We start from the raw sequence: 22,922 nt of genomic DNA, 5'->3' as shown, positions 1-22,922 counted from the left end.
TGGGGCACCGATTGTTTTGAACTGGCCTGGAAATCACTGTTATATGCGCTCATTTTAGCAAGACGCTTTCAAACCAATGCTTAAATCGCAAGTCTAGTTTCATATGTCATTTCTTTACCACATCAGAAATTGGAAAGAAATGTCCTTTTAGTAATATACATCTCTAAAACCACCTTATTTTATCTCTTAAATTGAGAAAGTAATATCCTTCCATCACATATAACACAGGCAAAGGTAATTCTATGTTGCCATTGTCTATATTGGATTTGTCATGGTTGAATGCACATTGGTAGAGTTACAAGAGCTCATAGACAAAGATAATAACTGTCTTATATTAGAAATAAAAGTGTACTTTATTAACACAAAGACTTGCTATGTTTTAAGTTAGAGATAAGCCGAAAAATGTACAATATGTGGGAGAAAGAACAGATTCTGACGGGCCTCGATACAGTTTTTTCTCCCACCTATTGTACAGTTTTCGGCTTATCTCTATAACATATACTTTCTTATCTTATATTATTTTATATATATATATATTTTTTGTTTCGATAAGGTAGTGTGCCTTAACGATACACTAATACAGATATAACGGTGGTACTCCCTAATATTTTTCGTTTTAGAAATAGTTTGATGCATACAGAAATATAAATGTTTTTAATCATATGTATCATTTCAGTCAATTTTGGTTAGTTAGTTTGTTTTATGTGTGTGTATGTAAATGGTTTTTTTCAAGGATGGGTTCCTGTACATTTGCACTCAGTTCCCTTTTTATCATGTTTCTTTTTTCATATTTTCTGTTAGCTGTAGTATAATGTACACGATCTTTGCGCTAATTACCACACTAATTAAGATATTAACGCAAAGTTTTAAAACCCGGGAGATACAAAATAAATAAAACAATAAGTAAACAATAAGTATTTTGGTGATAGTTTTTGTTTGTATACACAAATAGTATCTTTTACTAATACAAAAATTGAACCTAAACAATGAGTCTTAACTCATTATGCTAGTAAAATATTAAATATTCTCTTAAAACTTTTTCACATGTTTCATGTTATGTCCCTTTAATTGTACTTGCTTCATTGATCCTTTCATGATTTAACTGTAATAACTTCAATACTATTTGAATCACTAGAAAGGATTCAGGTTATAATTCAATTTATAATTTTGAATGCTATGTGAGAGCCCTCCTGTGTGAGGACAAAATTGTTCGGGAAGTTGACCCCAGGGCGCTCAAACCCTGGCAGCTCTTATCAAAACACTGATGTGTACATGTATATACACATCACTATTCAGCTGAGGGAATAAACTATATGTACTGAACAAAATATATCCTCTCAAGCGATATATGTGTCGTTTAAATACCAATTAAAAAGCCTTCAAGACATAGTCAATATTTTTGAAAATTATAGTATAAGAAGTGGCGGTTTACGTTTTCCTCAACTAAAAGTGACACTGTGGTGTTTTGCCAATAAAAGCAAACAGTATAAAAAATATCTTATATCTTCTTCTACAGTTGAAGAAGAACTAAATGGGCACGCTTAAGTTAAAAGACATGGTATGATGTCACAGCTTCAAAGGTGACCATACAAGAAGGCATAACACGAATATACCGCAGTATCACAGAACAATAACCTCGCACTTCATACACGCAACACACTGCATACATGGAAGGCCGTTCTTACATGACCCTTTCTGATAATAAGACGTAAATTAATCAATCAAACAAATAAAGAGAAATATGTATGATATTTAAATGTGTTTGATGATATGGAGATGTTACGGTATTGTGTTGTTGGTGTCGTCATTGCTGTCGATGCTGTTATCTTTTTTTGTTGAATTTACATCGTAGGTTTTGTTGGTGGTGGGCTCTTGTTGATGTTGTTATTCATTCTATAGGGCCGTTTTCGTACATACACGTTAACGGTGCTACGGTTTTCTGATTACAGGGACAGTATTCGTCATTATTAATTTTCTCTGCATAATTTATGTATTTTTTATTTTTTTTATCGTTTAATGTTCATGATCTAATCTATTTATGGATTTTAATTAAATTTTGAATAATTGTAGAAAATTGTCTTCATATACAGTCCATTATACAATTTTCGGATGTTTCATTTTCAAAATATTATTATTTGTGTGCGCTGCTTAAACGTTACATTATGTATGACGTCATTTCTTCTTTGATCTTACCAAAATGCAATAGAAAAGTTTTTTTTAAAAGGTACATAATAGAAATAGAATAGAGTTGGATGTATAAACAAAATAACAATAACGAATATGTATGTCCCATAACTGTACTTATCGTTTGTGAACTCATGACAGACAAATTAGTTCATTTTTTTCAGATGAGTATTGACAAAGCTCTAATGTATAAAATTCCACAGGTCCGTCAGGATTTATGGTTGAAATAATTGCATTAGGCAAGGCAATGAGCAAGTTATTTTGTTTATCGAAGAACTCTCTACTGTGTTAGGTTCAGTAACACTCTAGTGCGTTAGGTTCAGTTCCTCTCTTCTGCGCTAGATTCAATTACTCTCTACTGCGTTAGGTTCAGTAACATTCTAGTGCCTTAGGTTTAGTAACACTCTAGTGCTTAAGGTACAAAAATAATGCGCTAGATTAAGTTACTCTCTACTGCGATAGGTTCAGTTATTCTCTACTGCGTTAGGTTCAGTAACACTCTACTGCGTTAGGTTCAGTAACACTCTACTGCTTTAAGTTCAGTAGTTTCAGTAACACTCCAGTGCGTTAGGTTCAGTAACACTCTAGTGCTAGAGGTACAAAATAATGCGCTAGATTCAGTTACTCTCTACTGCGTTAGGTTCAGTAACTCTCTACTGCGTGAGGTTCAGTAACACTCTAGTGCGTAAGGTTCAGTAACACTCTACTGCGTAAGGTTCAGTAACTCTCTACTGCGTTGGGTTCAATAGTTTCAGTAAAACTCTACTGTGTGAGGTTCAGTAACATTCTAGTGCGTAAAGTTCAAAATAATGCGTTAGGTTCAGTAACTCTCTACCGCGTTAGATTCAGTAGTTTCAGTAATACTCTAGTGCGTTAGGTTCAGCAACACTCTAGTGCGTTAGGTTCAGTAACTCTCTATTGCATCAGATTCAGTAACAGTTACTGCGTTATGTTCCGAAAATCTCTACTGCGTTAGGTTCAGTAACTCTCTACTGCGTTATATCAGTAGTTTCAGTAACACTCTAGTGCGTTAGGTTGAGTAACTACTGCGTTAGTTCAGTAGTTTAAGTAACACTCTAGTGCGTTAGGTTGAGCAACACTTTAGTGCGTTAGGTTCAGTAACTACTGCGTTAGGTTCAGTAGGTTAAGTAACACTCTAGTGCGTTAGGTTGAGCAATACTCTAGTGCGTTAGGTTCAGTAACTCTCTATTGCATCAGATTCAGTAACAGTTACTGCGTTATGTTCCGAAATCTCTACTGCGAGGATCAGTAATTCTACTGTGTTAGGTTCAGCAATTCTCTAATGCGTTAGGTTCAGTAACGCTGTACTGCGTTAGGTTCAGTAGGTTCAGTTACTATCTAATGCGTTAGGTTCAGAAATTCTCTAATGAGTTAGGTTTAGTAACGATACACCAAGCCGTTGAATCACCATAAGACCAACCTCGGTTTCGGTTCAAGTCCAAAACGGCCGTCATCATTATATGTTCAATATTGATATGACATAATATTAGAACTGATTGACTAAGAAATGTGATTGAAATGTCAAATCTGACTGTTTAGTACTTTAGAGTAATCGACATTTTGGAAACAGATGTGAAGCTGTTTTGATGCCATTTTAGGTAGAAAACCATATGACAATCCATCAATTGCAATTTGTTGGTCTGTTTAGAGGTGTTGTGATTACAAACTCTTAAAATATCCGTACCTTATTTTTTAAATATCAAACATATGCTTAAGTTGAAAACATTAACCCCAACCTTACAGGGAACTTAGTAGATTCCATTTATCTATCAGTATTTAGTAGATTCCATTTATCTATCAGTATTTAAGTTCGTATGGTTGGCAATCTGATTAAAACACAGATCCTTATAACCACTCCGTTATCCAACGTAGTGATAATAAGGATCTGTATTTTAATCAGATTGTATGGTTGGCTATTGGGCAAGGAAAATGGAATCTTACATAACCAACCTAATTATAACTGTCAGTGGTTAGTATATATTAAAGTATTTTTGAAAAGTGTAATCTTGTTCATATCTTTAAGAACATGGAATTCACTAGTTCACATTGTTAAAAAAATCTTCCATGCACTCAAATGAAATTATATATTTAGTTGGAAAATTATTGTAATCAAATCATTAGGTACCGCTAATATAATTCATAAGCATGATTTGAATTTGAAAAACTATTTATTTGTTCTTCCTCCAGTCTAGCGAAAGCCTAATGTAAATTTGTTTTAGAATTTGTAATGTGAAACTACCGATTGAATTTGGTAGGTGGACTAATATACCAAGATAACACCGAATTTGAAGTCTTTGTAACTAACTGTGTAACGAAAATGGAGATGAGTTCCATTCTTTATTCAACTGCAACAAATGGTCAATTATTATGTGATAGAAAGAAATTTATATATCGATACAATTTTGAAAGGCAAAATGCTTTTTAGATACTATTTTTATTTATGTAGTCAACAATGAAGCTTAAAAATATAATCATTTCACAAGACAGACATAATCCAGATCATTAATTTAACAATTTTATTCCATGTGTTATTATAGATGGGTTAAATATGCTGTAATATGTCATTGCTGATGCTGTGCACTTGTATATATCATGTTTTATTCTCTACACAAACGCTTATGAGAGTAAAATCATTGCCATCGTCACTGTCGAGCGCCTCGCTACAGTAGTATCATTGTCAGTCTCGGTGTACTCGTCGTGATTTATAGTGTTGATGGGTAGCTTACTTCAGTATGTTATGAATTATAAATTGAGAGATCTCACAAGAAAATGTGTCTTATGTCATGGTATGGACATTTAACAACGTGCATAATGTATGGATATGTGGGGTATTTGAAGAATTGCATATACATAACAAGAATTAAGTGTCATATTTCTAACAAAGGCAACCACTCTTTTCCATTTAGTGTCAAATTTCCTTTGAAAAGTGTCGCTTTTACTAAAAATGATACATTTCCTAATGTTGCGATGGTCTTTTATAGCATTTACGAGCGCATTTATGTTAAAAGGTAATTGGAGACATCTTGAATAGCCTGTTGTGAGAATACTACAGATAGTAGTGTAGCCTTATTCATTAAGAAATTAATTTTATAAGAACAGTATCAGTCACTCGATTACTTCATGAAATATAGATATTTATGTTTGTTAATACATTATCCTATAGTATGCGAGATTTCTCTTTTCGTAAATTTCATAGTTTCACTATTCGGGAATTATTATGTATATGCATATATGAACAAGTCCTTCTGCCAATCCACCTTTGCTCTTTTGTGTTGTTATTCTGACATTATGTCAGTCCTGTCTGTCAACAAGTTTCAGTATTTATCTCCTGCTCTATAGGGCAGAACAGTTCTAAGTATGTCTGTCTGCCAATTTCTCTGGTTTTTCTAATTGTCTCTCCATCCTTGTGTGTGTGTGTCAATATACATGTAATGTAGTGTTTTATTTTTTTACCTATCCCAACATATGATTTGGTATTAATTATAGTATTCGTCTGCTTCAATCTAAGATTAGTGTGTCTATGTGCTTGCGCAAATATGCGGTATATGTATGGAGTAAATGAAGGGAAGTAGGTATTTACCTTTTGTTAAGAAAGTGTTTGTTAGTGTTTGCATGCTTGCATGTATGAAAACAAAATTACATCAATACTATGTCACATATAAAGTTGGCCTTATTAACTATCATATCTGTTAAATACAGGTACTAAAATTTCCGCTAACGTTTGTAATACTTTGAAAAAACATTATCGGGTCACCGCTCCAGCCATTACGCCGTCTGACACAAAACGTCAACAATTTAAAAATATTCGAAATTAAACTGTCGTGATTTTCAAGTCGCTAAAACAGAAAGAATATATCACCACATACTAGTTTACTTAGATTAAAGTTGGAGGTTATAGCAAAACAATATCGCGATAGCTCCACAAATAACGGAAATGTGTGCGATTTTTTTTCCAAATTCAACACGTCATTGGCGTAGTGTGGCGTACGTAGTTCGGATTAAAGGGATCAACGAAATAAACTCTCGTCACCCGATTATTTAAAGTGACGGGCAACTGTTATCAAATATAGAGGTGAGATATCAAAGAAATACACCCCATACACGTACACGCCATAAACGTCATCTTCATGAGATCGGATGACGTCAAAGTGTACGTCTAAGCGAAGTCTACATGTAGTCTACATACCCATAAGGATGCTTAACCTCGTGATTAGGTATAGTGTATTTATGATATTTGAATCACATATTTAGATAAGATCCTTACAATAACTAGTATTTATTCATCATTGCAACTTATTCAAACCCAACAGATTACAATGCAGTTGTTTGCATATGATGTAAACACAAACTATATGTTTCTACTTGGCACACGTATTTCAAAATTTAGCTTGAAAGCAGAAATCACTGCTTCCTAAAATGAGCCAATTACATAAACAGCTTTAAGCCAAATGTGGTCATAGAATTAAAATAATCAAACTGGGCCGCTGTCCATCAGTGCACATCAGAGGTGCCGAACCCTGGCCCACGCAAGTTCAGTAAAGTAACTTTTGTCTAGACTTACTCAAATAGCTCTTACAGTAGTATGTTTACCTTATTAGATGCTGTGCATGATCTTGTCTGAAAACAAATCCAATTTTATCAACTCATCGATGGTTATATATTGCATTGCTTAACTAAAGTGACACCGACTCGGGTATGGGTACATATATAGCTATATGATTTGGATTTACAACGGTATCGACTCATATAGTCAAAAATGTCGTGAAACTATTCCATATGTTTTTGTGTTATGTGGAACAAATTTCTTTTGCGATTATTTAAAATCACATTCTCACCAAAATATCCATTTAAATAATTCATAACATGCATACTTGTTGTTCGCTTGATGGAGTTTCAATAATGGAGGATATCACGAGAAATACCATAAAAAAGACACCGAGTAAAACCCTGAACCCTGAATACCAGTCTGTGCTTATAAGTAGATATGAGCCTACTTGTACATCTAAATTTTAACCAACCGATTAGTCATACTCAAGTTAGTTAAAGTGGACCTCTAACGTGTTTAATCTCACTTAGTTTCAATGCTTAGTCTATATCAGCATTAATGCCAGCCATCTTGGATTTGAATCGAAAACGAGGTTTTACTTTGGAAATATTCGGGGTTTTTCATGTGACAACAGGTATTAAGACCCAATCAACTGCAGCTGAGAAACCTTTGCTACAATTGTTGATTGAACCTTTAATGAAAATAAATAATGCTTTACTTGGCCTAGTTCCGGATCAACGAAAACGGCCCTGGTGTTGTTTTTGTTGCTGGACGCATTGTTTGATGTTCATGTTGTTTATTTCCTGGCCATTGTGTTTATTGTATTAATGATGGTGATGGTGTATCTAATTATCTGCTGTTTCTAGTGTAACAGTGTCCGCATTGTAATAACCATACCGGGACAGGTGTATTTAATAGTAATCATAAAAGTGGAAGCTGCTGTATTGTATGCCTCGTATTTATATGTATCACAATAAAGTTACGCTCGGTTTGTCAAGACATGCTCTACTGATGAAATATCAAGATACGAGAATACCATACCTGGCTGACGCCGAAACTTGATCCTGTGGATATTTGGAATATACACTAGATACTGGTACACTCGTGGAGTACTTCTGAGCGCTGAATCCGTATAACAGGAATCTTATACAGGATGTCCCATATTTTGGATATGGATGTCAAAGACGGTAAGGACATACACAGGTACCTAAATGTGGTATTTAAGTTTATTATGTTGTCAGATACATGTAATCTGGAGACGCATATAGCAGAAAAAGTACTGAAATACACACCGATGACCCGATTTTACCTTCTTGTATTTTGCATATTAACAATACAATTTCATTGTTTATTCAGAGGGAATCTATGCTTCAATCTATTGACTAAAAATATATTGTTTGTTTTCGATCGCCCTAATGCTAAAGCAAATTCTGAATAAAATAGAAAATTCTGACAACATGCATATTCACCTCAAATCAAAATTTAATTCTCTTATCTTAGAAATCTTAATAATAGAAATATGCTTATATTATTTGATAATTGATAATTCTCCTGATATGGAAATGAAAACGGAAGGTTTTATATTATAAGTACTGATATCATAAGGTTAGAATGTATTATTCTTATATCGAATGGTCTTTGTCGTGACTGCCAATCTATAAACGATTGCTATGATAACATATTGAGTTTGCATTTTAAATAGATAGTCACCTGATAGAGTCTCAGGTATGAATACGAATCTTGTAGTTTTATTGGCTTCATTTCATATGTATACCAATGAATACTTTTGTAGTGATTGAATAGATTCGACGTGCTTTATCCAAACTGGTTTTCACCACAGGCGCTGGGCTGTGCTATTTCTATTCAGATACCTACTACATTCACTATTACAATACTAGACTTAAACATGAAATACAAAAATATGTACTATCATAATGAGAATACGCTATAAAATTCCATCGACCTCAGTAGCTTAACTCCACCTGTAGCCGATTCTCTTTTTAGACCAGTTGTCTCAAGCGGAGACATTATGAAAAAAAGGTCATGCATTTTAGTTTTAACACGCGAAGAAGTTTAGGGGTAAAACGACAACATTCATGATTCAAAAATTCATGAAAAATTACATTAATTCTAAAATCATATAATGTGTTGCATGCATGCTATAATTGTCAAATTTACCAAAAAACCGTCATGAAAAAAATGAGATCATCCCATCAGCCAATCAAAATATTCCTTATGGTGAGACGACGTAGAAGCTCCGACCACTTTCCATGTGATGTTTAGGCCTATTAAATGTCTCGGTTTCATTTATTTCATTTCCTTCTACTATGCTTCCATTACATTTAGATTTTGCAAATTCCTTTGAAGTGTCTATCTCGTCGCAAATGGCAATATACAATATGAAGGGCGTGTTTCATGGCGTCAGTGTCGCCAAAACAACGTCATAGTGTCTGTGAATATAATGGGAATTATATCATAAAAATAATCAAATTTAGAAATCAACATTATATTGGAACTTCACTAAATATCAGAGGGTAACTGTTACTATGTATTGTTAAAACGTTAGCACAGACCACCCAGATGCTTCGAAAATACAAACCGATATTTATCATTAGATAATATTTTTTGGAATACTTATTGTCATATAAATACAAATTCATTCCTTCTAAAGCTAAGAAAAATGGTGAAAATGAGTATTTAAGTAAACCCATCCTATGGCTTACTGTTTTAGGTGAAGAACCTGACGTGTGTGAAGGGTTTGTTGAGGACGGAGAGACTCCTGGCAACACAAAACGCGACCAATGGAGTAATCAACTAGATTTTATCGTAGCTTGTGTTGGATTCTCAATAGGACTCGGCAATGTCTGGAGATTTCCATATCTGTGCTACAAAAACGGAGGTGGTGAGTTACTGTATGTCCATTTCGTTGACAATTGAGTAATTACATTACATGGAGTGGTATGGGAAGTGCTATATAACATATATAAAGTTAATAGGTGGCCGTTATTAAAACTGTTGAATTAAAGAGTTTTATCCCTAGTGAACATATCGACATTTTTACCCGCCTATAAATCACTGCTTTGGTGCAATAGGCCAAAGGATCGTACAACCGTACGGAGAATGAAATAATACCCACTGCTTGTTGTGTCGGTTATAGTTTAACCTTTGTTTGTGAAGGGGCGTCCAATCAACCGGGAAAATAAATTATCCTGAGATAACTGTTTTGGTGACCTCATTTGTAATTGAGGTTGTTGTGTTTATATTTCCTCGTCATCTTTACAATACTCATTATTTATACGCCTATATATTACTTTTCTGGTGCTATTGACAGTAAAATCGTATGTGCCATGGTTAACCTATAAAGAAATCACACACAGAGTCTTTTATCCTTGTCTTTAAGTGGCGGTTCAAAGTGGATTAATGAATATGGAATTTTGATTTACCTAGTTCTGTTCAATCTAACCAAAGACGTGCTTATAAGACATGCAGATACATGTATCCCTTTATTTCTAAGGGTGTCTAAAAACCTTATTTTACCTTATTTCTCTTCTATTAAGGCGCATTTCTCATTCCCTTCCTGACCTTCATAATTCTCGGTGGTGTACCAATATATCTACTTGAGCTGGGACTAGGACAGTACATGAGCCTATCCGGATTTAAGGCATGGGAAATATGTCCAGTATTCCAAGGTAACGTTCCCTATTAAAATTATTGTTTTTTTTTTCTAGATAAGGATAAGTACAGATAAAACTATAACAATACTCCATGAATCGTTTACACACCATTATATAAACCCATATCACATCTTTGTCCTGCATAATAGTCTGTAGGAATGTTTTATTTCATTGGAAAGGATATTCAATATTTTTTGAGATGGAACCAATATGTCTCTTTGGTAGGGACATAAAATATTCAATGTATCGTTTTACGTTTAGCGATGCTGGTTCTGGTTTACAAGTCCTTTATAATCTTTCCAGGTATTGGGCTTTCGAACTTCATCACGTGCTCATTAGGAAACATTAACTATATAATGGTACTAACCTGGGCAGCCTATTACTTTGTGCTGAGTTTAGCACCAGTACTACCCTGGTCTACCTGTGATAATGAATGGAACACACCGAGGTATATATATACATGTTGCATTGATATCGAAACGACCAGTTCACCTTGTATACACAAGGTCGTTATTTAAAAGCATAACGACCTTATAGTTGATTTTTTACAGTGTTGTTTCAACATACCATTACTATCGTATTGATTTATCTTAATGGTATATGTGTTAAACATTTTTCGTGTCTTTTGTCAAATCTGAAGTTTCACTTATTACAAAAAACAAATTAGGATATACTGTCCTCCACAGGACCGGCTTATTTTTACAATGATTATTTCATTTTACATGTATTGTCTTATATAAAATAAAGTGTCATTCCCACTTTCCCAGTTAATTAGACTGATAAATCACGTCACTTGAATATGCATTTCTTTAAATGTGTTGTTGAACGTTAATATATATAAATGTGTACTAACTCAACGATATGATGCGCAAGAGGCGAAGGGAATGAGAATGGTTATTTCATTTGTATTTTTACAGATGCTCGCCTTTCCATAGTCAAACCAATGTATCATTTACGAATGTAACGATGAACACCAGTCTCCTTACACAAACGGCAGTTGACCCTGCCGTAGAATTTTGGGAGTAAGACTCTTCGTTTTCTGTTCATTGTTTTCTTCATAAGAATGATGTAAAAAATGTGACAAATATATGTTTAAACCTATACGATTATGCATTTTAAACAAATAAATTACATTATTTCATTTATTAATGAAGTAATCTCTACTGAAAGAAAAAACATTATATTAACACAAAAATCTTCTCTTTTGAAATATATTGAGTAAACATGCATTTTCTAATTGTATCAAAACTGTTATGTACAACCTCAACGTCTAACAAGAACAGATACAAATAATGTATGATGTAAGAATGACAGTTGACAAAACTGTAAAATATGTAGCTGGAAGCTATTTAAAAAAAACGGGAACAGAATATATACTCTCAAACCGGTTGGAAAACTTGTGTCTATTTTTTTTTTTTTTTTTTTTTTGTAAATTATATGGATAAAAAGTATTTTTGAGTCAACATTATCAGGAGAAATTCGATATGATTCATCGGATCGCTAATAATCGCAACAAGCTGTTATTATACTCATTTTTGGGGTCTCTAATATTAAAATTTGAAGTTATACCAGGAAAACAATTATTTTAATAAGATGGAATAGCCATTTTGACAAGGATCATATGACGTTTCTATGTCAACATCCATTAAAAGAGGTCACAATGGTTAAATATTTTGTAGTGTCATTTATATCCAGATCGAATTCAATGTAGTGAATTTACGCCATGTTTAATTTGAAAATATTTGTATTACAGACGGGAAGTTCTACAGCTGACCTCCGACATCACGGATGGTGGTGGTATCGTCTGGCAGTTAGCCCTGACCCTACTTGTGGTGTGGGTAATTGTGTACCTGTGTGTGTGGAGGGTTGTCCAATGGACTGGAAAGGTAAGGTTAGATTTCCGGGCCGGGATAAGTCTATCGCTGACATCATTTGTGATTATGGCTGTGGTGTAGCAGTACCATTGCTTGGTATATTGGTCTTCCTGTTCATCAAAACAAAGTCATTACAATTTATTCCTTACTATGCTGTTTCCTAATCTGAACATTATAATAAATGTGTGGTGTTTTGTGAGATAATGATATCGACATGCATTTAAAATGCCATAGAACAGTATGTGTATGTAAATGTATTGTATATTAATTTAGATTTATTGATAATTCCTCTACAACATATTTGAGGCCTATATTGGGTATTCGCCAGGTGCGCGCTGTTGGTCGAGGGTGTATTGTAATGTGAATTCTCGACTATTTACGGCGATAACAAAAACTTCGACAAGTTAGAGGGAACCTGTAAGTTAAAATTGCAAATTTAAATCCCAAAAAAATGTCGTTAAGTATGGCGATGGAAAATCATGTCACAGCAGAACTATGTTGCTTTACATTATTTGCAGAAAATACCTCTAAATCAAACACGATTGCCATTCATAAATTACTAATAATGTTAAAATGAGCACACACATATAGATATATGTATATGCTGTAATAACTTAAATATATTAGATATTAAATATATAAGAAGCTAATCATGGATACAATATATTACATTTTAAAGAATGTATAATTATAAGTTAATAAAATTAATGAATATTACGTTATGTTTTGATGAATGTAACATGGTGACGAAAATATAATGGCACAGCCAATCCGATACCATTGCTGTTTAGACGATATATTCCATGTAATTAATAATAGCATATCTAGATATGTTAATATTTGATGAAATTGAAATTATCAACTATAGAGAGAAATTTGTTGTAATTGCCAGTAAGATTTATTTGAATTTCGTGTCGAAGCAACAAAGTAAGTGATGGTGGTCGAAGGTTTGAAGACCTATATACATGCATTTATTAACGCTACATTTTTGTACGTTTTGGGTGTTTCAGGTTGTATACTTCACTGCGTTATTTCCGTACGTCATCCTCGCTATAATGCTGGTGCGAGGACTGACACTAGATGGAGCTGCTGACGGTATCATCTACTATCTAAAACCGGACTGGTCACGATTGGCTGATATACAGGTATGTTAATTATGTTGGAAAACAATGATATGGATTTCCAGTACGTCGATTTCGAGATACTAAAACGATGTGGTGGATATAATACGATTTACACTCCATTTCTACCACAATAGGCGACTCTCAGGACATAGAATAAACACTGCAGCTGTTGATTAACAATTTGTTTATACCACACGTGGTATAAACTCTGTACTCATTCTGATTGGCTGACTCGGTAAACTTTGACCGACCTACTTATTTCTCAGTGTCACGTCATCATTGTCAACGTCATAAATAAGCAAATGACGTCATCCTATGTTGTGGTCGCCGCTTGACGTCCAAAACTGCTGTTGGAAAACTTATGTCTCATGGTCGTTGTGTACATGTCGTTTTCATACATGTTAAATTAATTTTTTAGTACTTTAGTAATAATACATTTTGACAGACAAAACTTTTACTGATGAGTTTCGTAGATTTAACGTGTATGAAACGAACTTGATCTTGATGGTAATATGGCTTGATGATTATCTGGCGAGAAATTGACGATGCCGTGTCGTGCTAATGCTTTTTACATGTATACATGTAGTCCGACATTGGGTTTTATTTTCTGAAAGCAACTATGAAGATTTGAATTGAATAAGACGTTAATTGAGTAGTATTAAACCGTGAAGATGTTCAAATTAGAAGAATTTGATATCGATGGATTCTCTATCAAACGATGACTTTTGAATTCTAATTGGTGTCTTTTTTTCTGAACAAATATTACTACACCTTATTTGCATATATCGGTAAATACACGTTACCGTATCTCTGCTGTATTTCTATCGGCTAAAAACGAATATGATTGTGGTAGAAACAGGTCACATTACTCGTGGTGTTGAATATTGAATTTATTCCTCACTCGTAAGTTATTTTTAATAGCTACAAAAGGCACTCGCTAAAGCTCGTGTGTCTTTTGTAACTTTTAAAAAATAACTCACTCATGTGGAATATTTATCTCATCTTTCGAAGATTGTGCCGACATATTTGTAAGGGATCTTTGTGACATCAGAGTCCCTGGAAGATCGGTTTAATTAAAGGTAATTGACCGGTTCTTTATTAATTAAGTAATAAAGATCTAAAGAAATATTTTTATATCACAAAATATAACATTTGATATTGTGAATTGAGTACGGATAAAAAGCCAACATTCCTCGATCAATATTCTGTTAATTACATCATTGTTTTTTTTGCTGGCTCTTATAACCCTTAATTCGGGAAATAATGTCGTGCAACAACCCTATGTTTTAAAACAAGAAATACTATCACTAATCATAAAATGGGGTTTTATCAACCTATATGTAATTAAACGCCATGAAATTTGTATAATGCTTAAATACTTCAAATTATGTTTCAAAAATGTTCCCTTTTGGGTATTTTGATATGCTGAAACACAGTGCTGGACTAGGCATGCTTCATTGCTTTTTATTTTATAAAATATCCATTGCTGAAAAAACGAGAAAATTACATTGAAAACACTTCTTTGTAAAATATTAGGAAATACATTCTGATTCAAACACTATTTAGAGCATTTGTACAATAATTATTAAACCAAAGTGTTAATAGAAGCGTCACTTTAACTCAAGTTAGCAAACCAATCTTTCATGTGCGTCATTTTCAATCTGGGTTGTAACAGAGCTTCGTTATTAAATGACATCAAGCAAACTTAAACAATTAAGATCTAAGTTCTGCAGCCTTTGTTGACACAATAGCGATGTTTTACATTGAACAGGTTTGGATGGATGGCGGAACACAAGTATTTTTCTCGTACGCTGTTGCCCTGAATGCCCACATCACGCTTGGAAGTTACAATAAATTCACAAACAACTTTTACAGGTACGTTTTGATTGTTTGTCAAAGAAGTAAATATTGCTAACAATGCAACTAGGAAATGTATATCTTAGCAGGTATGTATGTTTTACATAGAAGATAAGTCGATTGATACAAGCCTATAATTATCTGTACACTGAGGCTAGGTACTTCTTTCATTTGTTAATTTACAAGTGTCATATCTGTCGTTATTTGGTTGATTATATCAACGTCCAGGATTTTTGCTAAGCCTTTATATAAGGCCCGGTAAAAAGTCACATTCTCAATGACAAATAGCACCTGGTTTTTTTCGAAACTCAGTCAGTATTTGCCCTGCATCACATGTAAAATGAACTTAAAACCCTATATCATGTTTCATACCTACGACATCAATAATATTTGTATCTCTTAGAAGTTGTAAAATAACAGAATATTATTGACAGAACCAGGTAAACCTTCTTATTATTTCAACAAAATTGTGAAGAATAATTTACTGATCTGATAATATTTTTCCAATTCTTGAAAGAAACATTGATAAAAAAATTCCTATTATTTGCTATGGGTACTTTTCCTAAAATATCTTGCAAAAACCCGAACGTCCTATCAACAGCCATGTGTCATTAAGGGACGGGCTGTTGCGTGTGTCAGTTGCGTGTTTCGAAGGCTGTGGTATATATTTATTAAGTCTCTTTGTAATAGTGGAACTCTTATGTAATGTGTTCCCTCGGTGAAACATGTCACTAAAGACATGGAACCAGCACACCCCATCCGGTCATATTATACTGACAACGGGTAAACCATTTGTCCCACTGACTACGTCCATGCTAAGCACTAATCATAAGGAGAAAGTACCACTTGTATAGATCATGTTGTATCTCGGCCTTTTACGATCCTGCAATAGGAATCCTACCAGCAGGGACAATACCGGGTTTAGATTCAATTATAACGACAAACATCAGTGTATTTGTATATAACTGTCGCAAAAATCATACAGCAACAAAGCATTAAATTGGTGTATCTCCCCAATCCATCAAATATAGTGGTAACAACCTAGGTAATATATCTTTATGTATTCTGATGATACATTTAAATGTTGTATTTTGTCTCTTTGTTACATCCTGTCAACCATGGAACAGAATTTTTATGTGCTCAGTTGGTTTGTTGTTCTTGGCTCACGAAATAAATACTATTGGGCTGTTTCATCACTAGGTTACAAGAAAATAACATATATGTGGTGAATCTATCAAATGACCGCTAAAGACATCGGTGATATAATCTGTTTACTAAAATCTCCTTATTTTAACACAATTATGTTACTATGGTAATACATTAATTTGAAACATCTCCATTACAGACAGGGTATTCTGGTTTCGTGCATCAATAGTGGTACTAGTCTTGCTGGAGGATTCGTTGTATTCTCCGTGTTAGGATTCATGGCCAAACAACACAACATTCCGATAGAGCACGTGGCAAACGCAGGTATATAAATTAAAGAAGAAAACAAAGGTGTCTGTTATGAGATACGTTCGTGGGAAAGAACTTAACGGATGTTCGAACGATGTTCTGGTTAGTTGTGTACCACTAGTCTTCAACCTCTCTTTCGTAGATTGGAATATTGGAGGTTTGATTACCTAATATTGGCAATAAGAGTAAAATACTTCAAAGTCTTTAAGAAAAAATAATGTGATTGAGCGATCAAGTGTTCTGTAAATATGTTACTATTTTTATTATCACAAGACAATTGACACTGTGAATACGCATGTAATGGGACTAGACTGTGTCGATCATGGTTGACCACGTAGCTCAATCAGTACATCCGGCTAGTTTTCTTGAGGTCCAGGGTTAGGAACACGGTCTGACCACTACATTTGGTCCTATCCTGTTTGTATAAAACAACTAAGCAATACTATAGTAATGTGTTTTGTTTATGTACCAAGCTGATGTACCTTCTCCTGTTACCCTTCTGGATTATTTCGCTAAGATTTATCTCATCATTTCAACTTACTTGGAATTTATCCATTTTTTGACGTTGTCCACAGTGGCATTGATACATCGACGTTATGGTGATGCAGGGGTATTTAAAAGTTATGTATACTGAAGCATGCTGAAGACTCAATTATCAAAAGCGTACACTAGTCTTAGTGACTATTGTAAAAAGACGCGCGCTTGGGGTACTTGGTAAATTTATTACCATTGTGTATTGATATTGACGTTGTTCATTGGCGTTTTGCTATTCAAGCATTTGTATTTTTTTCAAATACATTGGCTGAACAATCAGTTGTTCAATTTATTTGATTGAATAACGCCTCAAGATATGGTCGCTGTGACATTGTCGTAAGAGAGGCCTTTGTGACATTGCCGTGTAAGGATGCAGTCCATTATTTTCAGCTGTACTAGTTGTACAATGTATTAAACATAAATGTGAAGGTGAAAAAAATATTTGAATACAAATATTTTGTCAATTAAGATTAGGCATAGACAATCTACTATCTACATATATATTAAACAAGTAGCATCCAGAATATAGTAATATATTTTAGTGTCATTTATATAATGTTGATAATGTTGGACATAAATACCATTTAATTAGCTGTTGCACCATTTTCAATGCTGAAATAAATATATTAATGAATAAATACTTTGCAAAATATCCAAAGTTTAAATAACTTACACTTTTTGCGAGTGTCGCAATCAGAATTTACATGTTGCTACATTCTGTAACTTGATATTATTCAAAATGTTCATTGAAATACGTGTACTTAGTTTGTGTGAAAATTTTATGATTTTGAGACAAAAAAATTGTTTTCTAGTTCACGCATGGAGTTCAGTATTAAATTTGAAAACATTTACACGTCCACACAGGAATTATTTCAAATGACATAAATGCACAAACCGTCTGTATCATTACATGCATGCATGCCATCTTCTATAAATATGCTTATTATGTACTTGATATGATGCAACCATAGCTTTTGGGGATCTTATTGCTAATAAAACATTTGTATTCTGTTATACATTGTAACTGTAAGGTAAATTATCAGAACGTCATGATTGTATAACGCATTGCTTTGTTTGATTTTAGGGCCTGGATTAGCATTTATTACTTACCCAAATGCCGTCACGCAGATGCCATTGTCACCTCTTTGGGCGTCCATGTTCTTTTTCATGATAATTTTGATTGGTCTCGACAGTCAGGTACATATCCGTATTTGTTAGTACTTGTATTAATGATCTTTTTGGTGAGGTTTACGTCTCGTTTCAGCCATTATTTAACATTTTTTGTCATTTGTTTTATTTCGTAACAAATGTGATTCATGGCTTCCTATGTGCAATAATTTTCCAATTAAGCGCTGATTCATTTTCATAATTCAAGCACCTTGGGATGCTAATTACTAGGAACATGTTTACAATATCTGACAGTCTCTTTTATCTTATTATTTCAATATATTTATGGTGATTGTTGAATGTTTTTCGTCTTTTTCATGTTCAGTATTTTTAAATAGTTTGTTTCGGTAGAAGGAGCCATCGCACCAGTGCTGGACTATTTCCCAAAACGTCTGCGTCATACGAATCAGCGAATGATTTTCGTGGCAGCTTATTGTGCGATTGCCTTTCTGATTGGCCTCTCTATGGTGGCAAGGGTATGTTTATTTAGAGTTGTTTTACGGTTAACGTTATATTAGTTTAATGTTATCTCTCTTTCTGACATCAGCCATCATGAGTATTGCTCATATATTAAATAAAATATTAGAACACTTCTCGCTACCACGCTTTTAATAAAAAATCACTTTTTCATACGGAAGCTACGCGATGCCACATAAGGTCAATCAAATCTCGTAATTGCGAGTTACGACTTGTGTATCTCTTATGTATTACTTTGCTGTCTCATATTTATAACTTAATTATCTCATAATTACGTCTTAGTATGTCGTTATCACCACAGATATATCGTGATTACTATACATTCGCCTCTTTGTTATGACTTAAATTGCGATGGTTATAATGCACGACACAGTTATTTCGCAATTACGACAAAGCATCTTCGTGATGCAGCAATGTCAATGGCCAGTATCGTAATTGTAGACCAAAGACAAGATGTATGCTACATCGTTATATGCTTCATCGTTATTAAGAGATTGATCGGTCGTAGTATGTCTTTCCATCAAAACCTTATTCCACCTTCCCCGTCAGAGAAATGTATTAAACACACCTTTTGAGAAATTAAAGCTGAAGTATGTATTGTCAGCCATGCATGAAGCATTAGATAAATGTTTGCCAAACACAATACCTCTAGTAAAAATGTCTGTTCTACATTACAGGGGTCAATTGATACCTATATTAACGAATAAAAACGAACGTCCAATACTTTCAGAATGGAATGTACGTTTTTCAACTGTTTGACTACTACGCAGCCAGTGGAATGGTTCTGTTGTGGTGTGTTTTCTTCGAACTGGTGGCCATCGGCTGGGTGTTTGGTATAAACCATATATCATAGAAGTTATTCATTCTGTATGTACAGTTAAACCTGCCTTGACGATCACTTCTGTATCGAGACATTGTTCCTAGGGTATTAAATTGTCGAGTTTTACTCATTTTGTCCTGTGTATTAAGACCGTCTCTTTGTCCCTTCGGTGGTTGTTACAGGTAGTTTTGACGATAGTATCATATATTTTTACAATTACTTACAACTGAAAAAAGTTGCAACATTTTTAATGGAATTTGCACTATAAAGAAGAAATAATTAATTTCCTGTTGGATAGCTATTGAATGTCTGAAAACGAAATAATAGGGTAGACAAAACATATATTTAAAGATGTTTATGTATGTTCTTGCCTTCGCTTTAGGTGCTGACCGGTTCTACGACGCCATTGAGTTGATGATTGGATCAAGGATAAACCCCTACCTATATATCTGTTGGAAATACCTATCACCATTACTATGTATGGTAAGTAACACACTAATCTTATATTAATCATAAGTATGACGCCTGTTTAACATACTTAACCTAAGCCAAAGAAAAAGAGAGGAGTATTTCATTTATATAATTTACAAAATACATAAAAATGAATAAATTCGTTCATACCTCCATTAACGTTAATTTTTAACCAATCTATATTTTCTACAAAATGAAGCAGAAGCAGGATTATAACCTACATCTTTCTTCACAATCACGTCAACATAGAACACAGTGCTCTACCATTTCATATTATGACTAGAGTACACGTACATATTTTAGCGCTTTAAGCATCAGGAATACTACGCTAAAATATAATTGCCCTTTTACTACATTTAGTAGGTTTTGTATGGATTACGCGAATCCATCACTGTGCTAACCAATGATTATGTTTTGTTCTACAGGGTCTATTGGTGGCCAAGTTAATTGTGTTCCAGCCTCTGAAATATAACAGAACGTATGAGTATCCCAATTGGGCACAGGGGTTTGGTTTAATGTTATCCATTTCATCTATGGTGTGTATTCCTGTGTATGCCATCTACAAATTGCTCGCAGCAAAAGGAACCATAACCCAGGTATAGTATGTCATTTTTCTATCATTAAAGATGCTCCACCGCCGACAGAGCATAAATGATATCCATCATTTAAACAATAATTGGTCTTTAATAGTATATATATATGTCTAATTAACACACAAAAAATAAATAAAATGATTTATTTTACCTTTGGTGCATGCGCAATCAGTATTTCATTTCATATAGGATATAGTACCACGGAATTTTTTCGGGATGCAATTAATTATTTTACATATTTTTAACTTGAAGTAAAACTAGAAGCTCAAACTTTTCAATGGTGGTAATGGTGTAAACTAAGTAACTTTTGTAACTGAAGAAATATACTAAATCGTCTGCTCCTGTTTTTAACAGTGAAAAAATACTTTTTGTCAGCGGTGGAGCATCTTTAAGTATGGTATTAATAGTTCCCTTTGTCAATATCGGAAGAAATAGTAAGGGGTTAGTTCACTCTTCCTTAGGCAGAATAAATAATTTCTTAGTACAAATAGACCACATTAGCTTTAAATGGACAAAAATAATTTATTCAATTTCACCGTTTACAGCAGCTTGAAAACATTCATATAATTATGTTGCTCAAACATGTATAAGGTTTCTATGGAAGTCGAATATAAAATAGATTTCAATCTTTTTTATTTGATTAAAACAAGTTGGTTGTATTTTCATCCTTAACATAAAACTAATGCCTTTTTTACAGAGATGGCAGAGTGTGACCACCCCAGTACTACGAAAAAAGCAAATCCATCCCAGTTGGAGAAATAAATTCCATACTATTCATAAATAAAATTTGTAATGAAAAGAGTTTGAATCGCTAAAAAGTATTATTTAATCTGTCATCCTTAATTTTATAAATATATAATTTCCGTTACAACGCCTATTCTATTTTGTAAAACAATAAAACAATAAAACCAGATTGATAAAACAAAAAAGACAGCTTTATTACTGTCACTATAATTTTATTTCAACATCTGATTAAAATACAGATCCTTATTATAACTGCGCTTGATAAGAGTATCTTACAACATCCAATCAGGGGTCACGTCAAGATGACCTTTGGGAATGGCCAATCAAATTGGCACCACCAGAATCTTTACTTGGGACGAAATAGTTTGAAAAAGCTGTCCTAATTATTTTCTTGTACATAGTCTTTTCGTCTAAAGAAAAACAACAAAGCTAAACGTATATGAATACTTGGACAAAACGGCGTTATTAATTGACATAGCAATGTGTATAAAATGTATGTGGTCTGATGTATACGTGGTAAAAAGGTCATCCGAAGATGATCCTTCATGGAATGTTCTCAGATCTATTATTTAACGGAGTGGTTATAAGGATATGTATTTTAATCAGATTGTCAGGTCAATTAGGTTTGATAAATACCACAGGTGAATTCAATTAATATATCTATTATTTAACGGAGTGGTTATAAGGATATGTATTTTAATCAGATTGTTAGGTCAATTAGGTTTGATAAATACCACAGGTGAATTCAATTAATATATCTCCTAATTCGGGATAACATATATAATTGTTGTACGTTGTACATAATGTCTACATCAAACTTTAAGATCTTTGAAAAACACACGCAAATGTATATTTTGAAAACAATTTTTATAGTAATCATATTGCTGATGCTTTGCGGATGAGGGTTTGAAAATATGTAGTGTAAATTGTAGGGGTTTAACTTCAGATCCAGTAAAAAGACGTGACATTTTCGAAAGGTATAAAAAGATTCAAAAACAGAAGTAGAGAATAAGTGGAAATCAGAATGGGGTTTTGAAGCTTGGTTCAACTCGTACACATCAATGAGCCGTGGTGTTGCTATACTTTTAATAATACATTTAGTTATAAACTTTTATCAGTAACAAAAGACAGGACAGGTAATACTATTACGTTAGATATAAACATCATCTCAAGTAATAGCAATTTAACACTTGTGGCAGTTTATGGTCCCAACGACACAGATAGTGAATTCTATAATTTTCTGTTAGATCAATTGCTTCTTCGTGAAAATACACCTATAATTTTAGGGGGTGACTGGAATATACCACAGAGTTATACAACGGACACCAAAAAATTACGTAAATAGGAATGATGAAAAAAATCGAAAGGAAATTGTCTCAAA

General features: G+C 33.6%; 1 protein-coding gene across 2 annotated transcripts in view; it reads left to right on the top strand.

Moving 5' to 3' along the window:
* The window catches only part of LOC138314903 (sodium- and chloride-dependent creatine transporter 1-like), a 34,987-nt gene extending 13,284 nt beyond the window's left edge, over window positions 1-21,703 (top strand). The window contains exons 1-15 of one of the 2 annotated variants that reach the window (XM_069255525.1): window positions 5,284-7,938; window positions 9,483-9,653; window positions 10,309-10,440; window positions 10,729-10,873; window positions 11,343-11,447; window positions 12,179-12,311; window positions 13,310-13,444; window positions 15,195-15,298; window positions 16,626-16,750; window positions 18,354-18,466; window positions 18,775-18,912; window positions 19,644-19,746; window positions 20,116-20,216; window positions 20,630-20,800; window positions 21,495-21,703. In XM_069255525.1, coding sequence (XP_069111626.1) covers window positions 7,905-7,938; window positions 9,483-9,653; window positions 10,309-10,440; window positions 10,729-10,873; window positions 11,343-11,447; window positions 12,179-12,311; window positions 13,310-13,444; window positions 15,195-15,298; window positions 16,626-16,750; window positions 18,354-18,466; window positions 18,775-18,912; window positions 19,644-19,746; window positions 20,116-20,216; window positions 20,630-20,800; window positions 21,495-21,581 — 1,797 coding nt within the window. In that variant the 5' untranslated portion in view covers window positions 5,284-7,904 and the 3' untranslated portion in view covers window positions 21,582-21,703. Of the gene's footprint in view, window positions 1-5,283; window positions 7,939-9,482; window positions 9,654-10,308; window positions 10,441-10,728; window positions 10,874-11,342; window positions 11,448-12,178; window positions 12,312-13,309; window positions 13,445-15,194; window positions 15,299-16,625; window positions 16,751-18,353; window positions 18,467-18,774; window positions 18,913-19,643; window positions 19,747-20,115; window positions 20,217-20,629; window positions 20,801-21,494 lie in introns of those variants that run through there. The other variant, XM_069255524.1, reaches the window with a different exon arrangement.
* The last annotated feature ends 1,219 nt before the right edge of the window (window positions 21,704-22,922 follow it).

The sequence above is a fragment of the Argopecten irradians genome, chromosome 2, assembly GCF_041381155.1.
Source record: "Argopecten irradians isolate NY chromosome 2, Ai_NY, whole genome shotgun sequence".
Taxonomy (NCBI): Eukaryota; Metazoa; Mollusca; class Bivalvia; order Pectinida; family Pectinidae; genus Argopecten; species Argopecten irradians.
This window is presented reverse-complemented; position numbering and strand designations above follow the sequence as displayed.